The sequence below is a fragment of the Hipposideros armiger genome, unplaced genomic scaffold, assembly GCF_001890085.2.
Source record: "Hipposideros armiger isolate ML-2016 unplaced genomic scaffold, ASM189008v1 scaffold_432, whole genome shotgun sequence".
Classification (NCBI taxonomy): Eukaryota; Metazoa; Chordata; class Mammalia; order Chiroptera; family Hipposideridae; genus Hipposideros; species Hipposideros armiger.
The window spans coordinates 1,528,374-1,541,473 of record NW_017731782.1 but is presented as its reverse complement, the minus strand read 5'-3'; the positions used below and the strand labels follow the sequence as shown (position 1 = coordinate 1,541,473).

The 13,100-nt window shown below is 40.8% G+C and overlaps 1 protein-coding gene across 1 annotated transcript in view; it reads right to left on the bottom strand.

Annotated features, from left to right (window-relative positions):
- LOC109394708 (rho guanine nucleotide exchange factor 28-like) overlaps window positions 1-13,100 on the bottom strand; it is a 78,446-nt gene that overhangs the window by 32,142 nt on the left and 33,204 nt on the right. The window contains exons 5-6 of the mRNA XM_019665058.1: window positions 2,810-2,862; window positions 2,179-2,239 (exon numbers count right to left, since the gene is read on the bottom strand). Coding sequence (XP_019520603.1) covers window positions 2,179-2,239; window positions 2,810-2,862 — 114 coding nt within the window. The remainder of the gene's footprint in view (window positions 1-2,178; window positions 2,240-2,809; window positions 2,863-13,100) is intronic.

The window sequence follows — 13,100 nt, the reverse complement described above, 5'->3', positions numbered from 1 at the left end:
ACAACTAGACTGAAGAACAAAAGGACAGCAACTTGTCTGTTCCCCTTCCCCAAGTCCCCAATTAAAAAAAAAAAGGGAACTTCTATGCAATAAATAAAATTTAAGAATCAGTTCCTCAGTTATACTAGTCACACATCATATATTCTATAAACATAAAGGGTACCATATTGAATGGTGCAGACATAGAACATGTCCAGCATCACAGAAAGTTCTACTGAAACAGCTCTGATGTAGTTTATGAGATCACACTAAACTCACATCACAGCATTTTGCATAATACAAATTCAGCAAAGACATATACCTTGACCCCACATGTATCAGCCTTTCCTGAGCGACTGAGCAGGATATAAGCACATATAAAATAACAAAACAGTTTGGAAGTGGCCTTGGGGAAAAGCCATTTCCAGTTCTAGGCTCCAGCTTATCACCTGACTACTGCTCACTGCTTACTGCCGCCTTCTCTGTCTCAGAAGGTTCTTTTAAAATTTATGATCATTTTCTTTCCCTAAAGTCAGGTGACTTTCTTTAACCCAACAAGTTTAAGTAAACAAAAAAGCAAATGTTAGCACAAGGAAGAATCATTCACGGCCCTTTCATAAACCACTGGATTAACATCACACACATCTATCTTTCTCTAATTCTTCATTACCATACTCCTCGGACACACTGATGCTACTGACACAATGCTCAGATTAGGTCAGGCTACTACAGTTTCCTTAACACGTGTCCTCTTTACCCAGCTAGGACACCAGTTTGAGAATGGAGTGAGTTTGTAAAGCCTAAAATTAAAATAATTCCGCTAGTTCATACTTTGAACAGCCAACACATCTCCCCCACCAGCAATCTGTCTTGGTCAACACTCTTCAAAGCTGACATTCCTGGGAGCATGATGCAATTTGTAAAGGAGACATCCTGTATGCAGGGTTAACAGCTGTGCTCCTGGCTTCAGTGGCCCACAACAGTCATCTACATGGAGATGGTTACCCCTCCTCTTCCTATCTCCTTCCTCCTTCCCCTTCCAGGAGTTCAGTATTCCTCTCACCTTATGTAGAAGTAGTAAAGGTGTGCATGTTGCTGGGCATGGTCTGTTCCAATTTCCGCAATACCTCAGGCAAGGAGGCCCAACAAACCACTTCTGGCCTGTGGCCAAGCTACCAGCAGTACAGACAACGGATGTGAGGGTGCTCCCCCTCACCCTGCTTCATGCGTCATGGTTTCCCAACTGTTGTAACTGCTCTGTCGTGTGCCTGCCAAATGTGCCAACAATTCCCCACTGCCCTCGGTGAGCCCCGACCACTAGGCTCTGCAGTTATTATCTCATCCTGGGCATTGTCTTGGTTTTCCCTGATTTCACATTAGCCTGAGCACTCCACCACCACTAATGCCACCACCATCACCTCACCACCTGCAGCTCCTAAGACTGCCTCACCCTTGTGCTTTTCAGGTATGTAAGAGACCTCAAGAAACCAACTAGGAAAGTTCATGCTTATCTGCTTTCCACTTACCGGCCCCAGAGGCGTGCACAGACCATCCAGGTGTTTAGATGAGGCATCTGCTGATAGCCCCACCTCTGTATGTCCATGTGAGCAGATGAGAATTTCCAGGCCCATGGGAGGAACTACCTTCACCTTGCCAAGGGAGCTCCTGGTTCCTTTAAAAGGACACTCCCATCACACCCACACCCTAGGACAAGCATCTAGTCTTTTCCAGAGGCCCCGCTTCAAGGGGCCCCCACTGGGTGGTAAGCATATGGATTCCAGGGCCAGGTGGAAGGAAGTTGGGTCTCGATTCCTGCACTTGCTCTCCGGGTCTCCAGGAGTGGAGTGTCATTTCCCCTAAAACCGAAGCTGGTAGTGCCGACTTCATAGTGGTAACAAGGTAGCAACACATGACAAGTTCCAAGCCAGAGCTGGCTCAGAGTAAAACTGCTCAGGAAAAGCTTTCATTGTTCTGTTTTGTTTTGTTCTTTACATAGTAAATGGAGACTCAACCCCTGAAATCATAGAATTATAACTGATGCTGCAAAGGAAATTTATCTGGGTAGGTTTCAAGAAATAGACAATGCCCCCAGGAAGAAAGATTTTATTTTAAAATATACTTTCTTCTTGTCCTCTGTATACTTACTTGGGCCTGTGATACCCCTGTGAGTGCAAGGGAAATCAGTAGTTTGGAACATACCTGAATCTAGGCTGACCTGGTCTTCATGTTCATTCAGTGGAACCACCAGGCTCTTCACACCCTGGAAAAGATATAGTCAGGTGGGTTTTGAAAAATGACTATGTGGCACATAACGTTCCCTTATTTTTTAACCAGAAAAACCACATCGAAGAACATCAGTAAAGACATGTTACATGTATCACCACGGATAAACAGAAAACTACTCTTGTCCTTAATTAATATTAGTTAAGAGCTAAAAAGAAAGGATTTGTCCCAAGCTGCAACCTGCCTGAAAGCGATCCATGCGTTATTCTCAGAGAAACTCTCCCAGGTTTATGCTAGCAATTGCGTTCTTCACAAACACCTGTGACTATCACTCTTCAAGTACAAATTTGTTTTGGAAAATGTATTACGTAAGTTGTCTTGCATATACAACTCCAACCCAAAAAGATAGCTAGGTTTGGTCATAAAGAGTAGAGATGAAAAATTCAATAAAGAAAATGGAATTTCAGGTTATTCTGAATGGGACTTAGGGCACATCTCTGGATTTTACTGGTTAAAAAAAAATATATATATATGACCACTGGGTCTTCACTTCTACTTCAACTCTGGAGAGAAGTGCAGAAAACAAAGCGGGGCAGGGAATCATTACCTTTACATCCTCCTGTTCTGGTGATGATCTGCTGGATACCAAATTCTTAATCTCTGCAAGAGGAATAATTCTCATCAGGATCTGCTGATAGGAGCTTTCGTTAAAAAAAAAACAAAAAAAAAAAAGGAAGAAAAAAAGCAACTAGATGACAAATATAAACGAGCTGCCTAAGGGCCATCTGCGTGAAACTAGGATTTCAGATTAAGCTTCTTAAAAATTCAGCTCTCAGGAAGAGCAGAGTGTCTCATAACCTGACTGCCCAAGCTCCGGTATTATGTGTGTGGACCAAGATATAAACAAGACCAGGAGCTCTCACAGGAAATCCTGAAAAAAGGAGAAAAACCATCATTAAGTAAATAAATGCCCTTGATTCAGAAGGGAGGCTCTTCAAAATAGCATATTCTAAGGACACGACTTGTATCCACCTGAGGAAATCCCACATGTCTATTTTTTCAAATACCATAGATTTCATACATTTCAAAAAAGTGCAGTTCATTCTAGAGGAGGTCTGGCCTTTTCCGTGGGCATTGGTCGAAGTCGAGAATGCCAGCGCAGCTCTTAGGCTCCAACCTCAGACGGCGGCAGGCTGAGTACGGATAAGCCTCAGGCATGCTGGGTGCCCTCCTTCTGAATAAAGGCTTTCCTGGAAATATCAGTGGTCAGGATGTTCTGGGATGAACAGGAAGGTTCACTTAAGAGGTATTTTTCTCTATGCCTTGGCTGATTGGTTCTCTTCCCAAACACTCAGTTGCCAGTAAACAACGGCCCCTGCTGCTGAAATAACCACCAAAAGCAGGTCTGGGCCCAGGAAAAATAAAAGTGTTAGACACTCCTAAGGGCAGACGGCTAAGAATCTTTGCCCTGAACGTGTATCAATATACAACATTGTGGCCCCAAGGCCCCGATCCGGACCCCTCCGCTCCCCTGCCTCCAGGGCCCTGCTTGATGTCCGTTCTGGGGAAACCCCACTGGTTTTCTCAGCAGGTTCATCAGCTAGACATTCCCTACTCCACTCTGCCACTCCTGTTAAGTCGCCTGAAGCCTCAAACCTCCGAGTGGATTTATTCTCAGTGCCTGGCAACAATGCCAGGAGTTTTCATCTGTGTTTTGGATTAGAAAAAGTATAAGGCATTGGTTTATACCTTAAGGCAAGAATGGAGTAGAGAAGTCAACTTTCTCACTGGCATGATACGTTTTTTAAAATCTACATAACAATAACAATGATACATCTGATAAGGGCTTAATATCCAACATTTATTTAAAAAAACAAAACCCATTCAACTCCACACCAAAAAAAACAACAACCCAATTAAAACATGGGCAGAGGACATGAAAAGACATTTTTCTAAAGAGGACCATACAGGTGGCCAACAGACATATGAAAAAATGCTCAACCTCACTAATCATTAGAGAAATGCAAATAAAAACCACAATGAGATACCACCTCGCTCAGGTCAGAATGGCCATCATCAATAAATCAACAAACAACAAGTGCTGGCGAGGTTGTGGAGAAAAGGGCACCCTGGTGCACTGTTGGTGGGACTGCAGACTGGTGCAGCTATTATGGAAATCAGTATGGAAGTATCTCAAAAAACTGGAAATGGAACTACTGTATGACACAGCAATTTCCACTCTTAGGTACCTATCCAGAGAAACCCAAGATGCTAATTTGAAAAAATATATGCACCCCTATGTTTACTGTAGCACTATTCACAATAGCCAAGACATGGATACAACCAAAATGCCCATTGGTAAATGACTGGATTAAGAAGCTGTGGTACATTTATACAAAGGAGTATTATTCTGCTATAAAGAAGAATGAAATTGTACCATTTGGGACAATATGGATGGACTTAGAGACTATTATGCTAAGTGAAACAAGTCAGTTGGAGAAAGACAAATACCATATGATCTCACTTATATGTGGAATCTAAAAAAACTGAATGAACGAGCAACGTAAACAGACATGGTCTCAGAGATATAGAGAAAAAAAATACTGATGGTTGCCAGATGGGAGTGGGGTGGGGATGAGAGAGAAAGTGAGGGGATTAGAAAGCACAAATTGGTAGCCACAATATTGACACCGGGATATGAAAGACAGTTTGGGGAATAGAATCAATAATGTAGTAAATACTTTGTAGGGTGTCAGAGGGGCACTTATCTTATTAGGGAGACCACTTCATAGTCAGTGTAGTGCCTGACCACAGCGCTGTACACCTGAAGCTGAATAATATTGAATGTCAACTATAATTTTATATATATATATATATATATATATATATATATATATATATATATAGTCACGGGATATGGAGTACAGCACAGGGAATAGAGTCAGTGGAATTGTAACAGCTATCTATGATGTCAGAGGGGTAGTAGATTGGGGAAGGGAGTTATCACTTTGTGAGGAGTATAAATGTCTAACTATTACATTGTTTTGTACACCTAAAACTAATAAAAAAATAACTTTCAATTTGCCTTATATCGAACAAGTAATAACATATTTACACTCTACAAGTGTACTACTCTTGAATTCATAGAGCATATTAGCTCTACGGTGGAAAATGAAAAGGTAATAGGCTTAATGTCAACTGACCGCAACAGGGAATAAGGACAAGGCAGTAGATGACACCCAGCCTGGCTGCTTTTGTTCCTGGAGCGTCCCTGCCTACCTTTAAATGCACATCCCACCTAAGTCCTCCAGGTGGCAGCAGAGTAACGTCTGCAGGGCAACATGGTTAGCAATATGAATACCAAAATGCGCCAACTTCACCCTTCAAAGTCCTGTTGTTCAAACGCCAAAGTCCAAAACACCAAGTTAATTCAGATAAAGCTTTTCATCACACTGCACAGATGCAGAAAGTTCATGTGAAGCATCTACTATGTTGTTTACTACATTACAGGAACATAGTAGGGGTTTTCTTTTGAAACATGTATACCCGAACCTTAAAAATTGGGTAAGTGGGGAAGATATCCCCAAAGTGTTAAAAAAGAAGGGAAGGGTAACCAGAGCCAAAGTTTCAACAGACACGTCTGCACAGACATCAAGAGTCACACACATATTTACTTTGTCCGTTACAGGATAGTCCTTTAAAGGCATTTCAGACCACGTGCTCTTAAATTTTGATGATTGTACATTTCTAAAGAATTCTGTACCTACCGTAGTGATTCAGAAGAATAGTACACATTTTACTCAAGATTGCTAATGAAGAAAGCTATATCATCTGGTAATCCAGCTTTCAATAACAAAGAATGTGTTCGTCCAGCCCTGGTAATACATTCAGACTCCAGTTTCCTGCCCCTCTCAAAAAGCTCATCTTTGTGCATAGCCAGCCTACATTTTTCCTTATAGTCAAATGTAATGTTTCATTTTCAAACCATCTATATTAAAATAGACAAGTCTTCATAAAATTTGTACCTCATCATTTAAAAAATGGCTTACGAAATTATAAAATCTTTATCCTAAAATCACTAAAGGTATTTGTTGACAGTGTGCAAATTCAGGATAATAATGTATCTCTAATTAATCTAGGTCTATGCAGAACTACATTTTAGAGCTTTAAGAGAATTTGGCACTCATTCTAATGGAGTTTAATTAAATTGCTCCAGGAGAGTTTCTGCTAAATTACTAGGATCCTTTTACACTCACCCACTGTACCACCAACTGCACAGTGCAATGAAACCACTCATTGCTATAGCAACCTTCAGCAGATAATGATATCAGTAACTCCAAGCTATTCTGTTTTAAAGGCCCATTAATCTTGCCTTCAAGGCCCACCCAGAAGTAAGGATTACCCCCTCTAAATCAGACTTACCAACTTCATAAACATATTTATTTACTGCCAAGCTATAATGGAAGAAATAATCTCTAATATTCATGATCACCAGTGACACTGCACCAGCAAACAAGGTTTTCAAAAAAGGGTTAAGTACTTGTAGCTGTAAGATTAATACCTGTGCCTTGTTAAGAAACAGGTTAATTTAATAGATCTCAACTCTGCACAAGACTTACTGTGCATAGCCTTTGAAAAATGGGACCACAGACGCTAGACTTAAGCAAAGAAAAAGCTTCACAGAGAAAAGATAGGATGCTCAGTCTTCTTTAACTACCATTTGCTGTGCCATCTGACTCCTCCCCCAGGAAGGAAGCAAAAAGAATCATGATCAGAGCCAGCCAGACAACTACTGCTGTTTCATCCCTACCGTCAGGTTCAATTGTCCACAACTGGGTTAGATTTTCACGGAAGCATCAAAAGTGCAACTGGAAACAAGGGTCATGCTCTCAGCTTGCTCTACCAGCCCCACAAATGCCCAGAGGAACTCTTAGGGTACTTCACAGTCTTTGAATCCTTTTCTCCCAATAGACTGTGAGTCTGGGAAGGCTGGGAAGCTGATTTTGGCCTTGACACTGGTATCCCCAGTGCCAAGCAGAGTGCCTAGCACATTGCAGGTACTGAATAAATGCTTCTCTCGTTCACCTGGATCTGGTGGTCCAAAATAGCTGATAAGGATGGACTCATGTCTTGTTAGGGAGACCACTTCATAGTCGGTGTAGAGGCCTGATCACCGTACTGTATTTCTGAAGCTGATGTTAACATTGTATGTCAACTATAATTATATATACATATAGTCATGGGATGTGGAGTAGAGTGTGGGAATGGAGTCAATGGAATTGTAATAGATAAGGATGATATGGGGATGGGAGGGCAGTAAATAGGGGAGGGGGGTTGCTTCTGTCTGAAGGGTGAAAAGGATAACTATTGCATTGTTCTGTACACCTGAAACTAACAATAAAAAAAAAAGCTGATAAGATGTAGTGGATCCTTTGGCAAGCTGTGGGGTCCACCAGGGAAGGGAAAGTGGTTTACTTTTTTTGAATTACTAATTCAAACACTTGCAAAGCGAGCACTAATTTATCACAACTTCTGAACTTCCAGACTGCTGACAGCTGAATGCCTTTCCCATGCCTCCAGCTCTGTAAGCCCAAATCCACCCTTTCCTCTGCAGTTATGTATTGGTGTTTCACTTATAATGACTTCACTGTCGTGCATCACTTTAATGTTTTAGCCTAGTGTGCATGTCCAATTCACAACTGCCAGAGAATGAAAATGGTGACAGGAACAAATTTGAAAAACTATCATTCTTAATTCGGAGACTAATATAACCCTTTCACCTTCTGTTTCAATATCCCAATTATATTCCTTTTTTACCTAAAAGTGGGAATACTAATAAGAAATATCATGTGGGCTCCCGGTATAACATGGACCTGGGAGAAACAATGAGGCACTTCTCTAAAGAAATGCCAACATGAGCCCCATTAGTCCACAAGCCCCAACATTCCATTCGATTCAACAAGCTTGACTGGGCATCTGGGCTTCAGGATCAGCAGCTAGGGACAGGATGTCAAGGTGAGAGAAGAAATTCCTGCCCTCCAGCAACGCCAAAACACGTTCTTTTACAGCATAGTTTTTATATTTGTATTCTGCATTCTTTCAGAAAGAATTTAAGATATCTTTTTGAAATACAGGTTTTAAAATTATTTGATACTATTTTTGAGCTAAAAGAAGTAATTGTTTAAGAAAATTTGAAAAGGACTATGAAAAAAATATCCATAAAAATCACTGTTAATGTGTTAGGATATACTCCTCCCCATATATGTTTTTATAACAGCGTGATTGAGATATAATTCAATACCATGTTATTCACCCATTTAAAGTGCACAAGTCAATGATTTTTAATATATTCAGAGTTGTGCTGTCATCGCATCAATTTTAGAACATTTTCATCACCCAATAAGAAACCCCATGCCCATTATCACTCACAACCCATTTCTCCCCAACAGCCTCCATTCTCACCCCAGTTCTCAGCAAACACTAATCTACATTCTATCATAAGCAATTTGCCTCTTCTGGATATTTCAATTAAATGAAATCACACAATATGCAGTCTTTTGTAACAGGCCTCTTTCACTTAGTATAATGTTTTCAAGGTTTATTCATGTTGTGATGTATTAGTACTTCATTGCCTTTCATTGCCAAATACTATTCCATTTTGTAGATACACCACATTTTATATGTCTGTTCCTCAGCTGATGGGCATTTGGGTTGGTTCCACTTTTTGGCTGTTATGAATAATTCTTCTGTGAACATTTGCATACAAATTTGTATGGAGATGTTTTTTTTCATTTCTCTTGAGTACCTATCTAGGAGTATAATTACTGAGTCATATGGTAACTCTACACTTAATGTGTTTTTATAATATAAATTTTTTTTTACATATCCAGTGTGCACTTCCCCCATTTCCCATCAAATCTCAGGCAGTATGTATTCATGGGGAATAAAAAAATACCCTCAGCTCCAAAATTCAGTTGCAACAATCAACTAGACAGAAGCTCTAAATCATTACATTTCAAATTGAGATCAGAATATTTCCTAACTTACTCAATTGCTTGGATAAAATGAGGCAAGTAACCTTTCAAAGATATAACCAAGATTCGATTTTGTCTTGGGAATACTTTTATGTTCCTAAGACTTCACACTTATATTTTAATTCAGGAAAGAAACTCCATCACTGTATTTTCAACTAAAGCTTATTTCAACTCTCTTAGACTCCTTAGTCAATAGACTTAGTTGATGCTTGTCCTCCCCCTTCCCCAGGCTGCTAGGCTGATGGAGCTGGAACAAAGCATCCACAGCAGATACGAACAGAATTTGTTGTATCTAGGTGAGTTCTGAGGAATCTCAGATTCTGTCCAGCTCAGACTGATTCTTTAATTCTGTGAAAAACAGGAGGAGACAAGAAGGTGAATTTTTTTTTGCATGTGAGAAAGTACTAATATTATTATACTAATATATAAAATGAGCATTAATTTAGCTTGATATCTTATTTTTGACCTTGATGAAATTCTTTCCCCCTGTGGGCAGGAGACAATGGGTCGGCAAACTCAGTCTCTAGAAAAAGTACAGAAAAGGCTGAGCTGCTTTGTACAACGAAAGAAACAACTACAAATCACTTCTCTGGGCTGGGAAGTGCATTCTCTGAGTAGGATTTATAATTGTCTTGAAATGCCCAAATACCTGACTCTTACGTGAACAACCCTGATCAAGTCCTTGGATGGATATTCCACACGAGGGTGAAGATAAGAGCTGTGTAACCGCCCGAGTAATCACCCCTGCGGACCAGCCTTCCTACTGCTGTCCTGAATCCCCAACACCTCAGGTCCCAGCCACGCTGCTGCAAAGGACCTACATCTTGATAAGACTTTGAAACCATATCCAACAGTTCTAAAATGACACTAAGAGTGTATAAAATGAAAAAAATCTTGGAAAGGAAATTCTGCATGGGTAAAAAAAGCCCTCCTGTATTCCCAATAATATCTCACAGGAGATATTCAAATAAGGAGACTCCAACACGCAACTCCCTCCGCACATTTCACTCACGCAGAGCACGCAGAGAAGGGCTGCACCTTCGTCTAAAGAAAGTTGGAGCGAAAAATACGCTCACCTTGTCACTGCGACACAAAGCTATATCCTGGTATCTCAACACATACATGGTCACCACGAAGTCGACTCTAGCCACATTTTATAACTTGCACTCTTAATGAAAGAGTGTTGACCAGCTGTCAGGTACTAGACCAGGGGCTCTATCTGTATGTTCTCATGTAAGCCTTACTATGAAGTAGGTATTAAATGGCACTCCCACTCTGCCATTTTCCATAAAAGAAAAGTAACTTGCATAATGCTCAGAAGCCAGTTCGTGGCAGAGCTGTTCTCAGAAGAGTCTGCTTGTCGCTGGTGTACGTCATCAGGACATGTCTGGGCATGTAAGTCGGTCACAAACCTCCCGTCAGGAGAACTTTATAAGACAGGTCAGCCATGTGGAAGTGAGCTCATTTCAAGGCAATGATTCCAATTTTGTACTTTCTCCACCAGACAAATGCTGGCAAGAACCCCAGATCAGCAGTCCAAAGACTCGATTGATAAATATTCTGTTATATAAGGATGGTGGGTACTCTATAGTGTTGTGGGTAAAAGAATTTACCCACCTGAGTTCTGACTGCCACGTTCTGACTTATCTGTGTCACCTCAGATAAGTTATGTGATTTCTCTGTACCACCACTTCCTCATGTATAAAATGGGGAAAACTGACTCCTGACTCCCAGAAAGAACCCTCTCCATGACCTCTGGAATGTGGGCTCCATGAAAGGACAAATTGCTCGGCTCGCAGCTGCAGTTGCAGCCCCAGCGCAGAGGTGCCTGGCACTCAACAAATGCTGAGTGAAACTAAAGGACAATCAACTTCTTGAGATCAGGGTTTTTCCTCTTTGCTTTTTTTGGTTACTGCTACTTCAGCAATGCCTAGAACAGTGCCTGGCACAAAAGGGGCACTCAGTAAGTGCTTATTAAATGGATAAGTGAACAAGCCCTCAGGACTCACATCTGCCCTAGACTGTGCCTTGCGTATATATCCATGGCCTCTCCTGTTTTCCACACGGGGCCATGGGGAAGAAACCCCTCTGAGCCTACTTGGAGCTGCTGGCTCAGCCCTGAAGGAAATCATTTTGCTCTCTCTTCTTTATGACTGGAACACATGTTCCCATCCCAGCTCCCTGTGTCCTTGTTCATGAGAATGTAGAAGATAATTAACAGGGAGAAGGCAACAAAGTAAAAGGCTAGTGACACAAAAGTTACAACAGTTAGCAAACCAGACAGGGGTTTTTAAAAAGTACAAAAAAAGAAAAAAGAAAATGGATTCACAGAGTGGTCAGTGGTATTGCAAATGGTTCTGCTTGTTTTTTGGCCTCATAGGCTCCAGGCAGACAACAGCCTCCAACACTCCAAGTGAAGTGTGGCGTGTGGCAGGGCACCGGTGATCTGAATTTTTAAGATGACCGTGAGTAGTTCCTTGGCCCCTCCCAGTGCAAGCATTACTGTACTAACGAATGGAAAGAACTCAGATGATATGAAGACGGAAGAAATAAAATCTAGAAAGGGCAGGATCAGTAAAGATGAGGAAGAACAACATTTCCAAAGGACCTTCCATAGACCACTTCCAGGAGATGCTGAAAACTGTGAAAAAGATATTCTTCTGTGATCAATTTAGAGAACTGTTAGGTTAAACCGGTTTCTTGACTGCAAGACTTACTAGAATCTACAAAACATTAAATGTAAGCTCCATCTCCAACATGGGGGGTTTCATATACAGCATTTTTTACATAGCTGGCCAAAGAACCCTTATTTTTCAGAGTATCTTCCAGGATTGGTGTTCTGTACAGTGCCCTTTAGGAAATTCTAGGGTAGGATAATCAGGCACAAAATAAGGATAAAGAAGGCAAAGGACGAAACAGAGTCAGTTGGTGGATTAATGAATTCTATTAATAATAATTAGTTTATTCATCTCAGCATATTAAAAATGAGATGACTTTTTGGCCATTTACTTCATTTGGAATAACTTCCCATCCTTCTGGAAGTACAATTACAATCATGAAATTATGGAAACATAATTAGTTCATAGACAATAATAAAACCATTTATCACACTAACAGGGACAGCAGAGCAAATTTCCAGGCTAAAGTTATAGTCTTTTAATCAGCGGCAGCTACAAACACAAGCTTACAGCTTCCCCCTTGACCCACTGCTCTAGAAAGAAGAGAAAACATGATCTGTTAAGAATCTTCTGGTAGATCTCAAAGGGAAAGTTTGGAATTTAAAGGAAAGAAAAAAAAAATCAAGCCCTTATGCTCAAAATGTTTTGTTCTTCCCATTGAGTTGCCTCCAGGCTTATGAATGGACAAAAACTAATTGAAATTTTTCACTTTAGTTGAATACTACCCTCTGCTGGAATGTGCATATAGTTTCTAATATGTCCTCCAAGCGTACACAAATGCATTGTCTAGAAGGCCCATAAAATACACACTTTAATTATTTTGAGTTAGAGGACTTGAGTTTCTGTACAAATTCTTTTGCTTATTAACTTCAGTCCAACTGGCAACCGGGTATACTAACTTAGCTGTGCCCTAGTCCCATCCAACTTAACCTGTCTAAAACAGGATTAATCCTGCTTCCTTCATGCCTATGCCACTGAAGGATGCCCCAGGAATGGAGGAATCGCTCGACTCCCTCACTACGCCTTCGGTACCTGTGTCCCTACATCTCCAATCTCATTACACTGTTATGGTGCACACCCCCTTCTGCATTTCTCTTCTCTCTTCTCTCTTCTCTCTTCTCTCTTCTCTCTTCTCTCTTCTCTCTTCTCTCTTCTCTCTTCTCTCTTCTCTCTTCTCTCTTCTCTC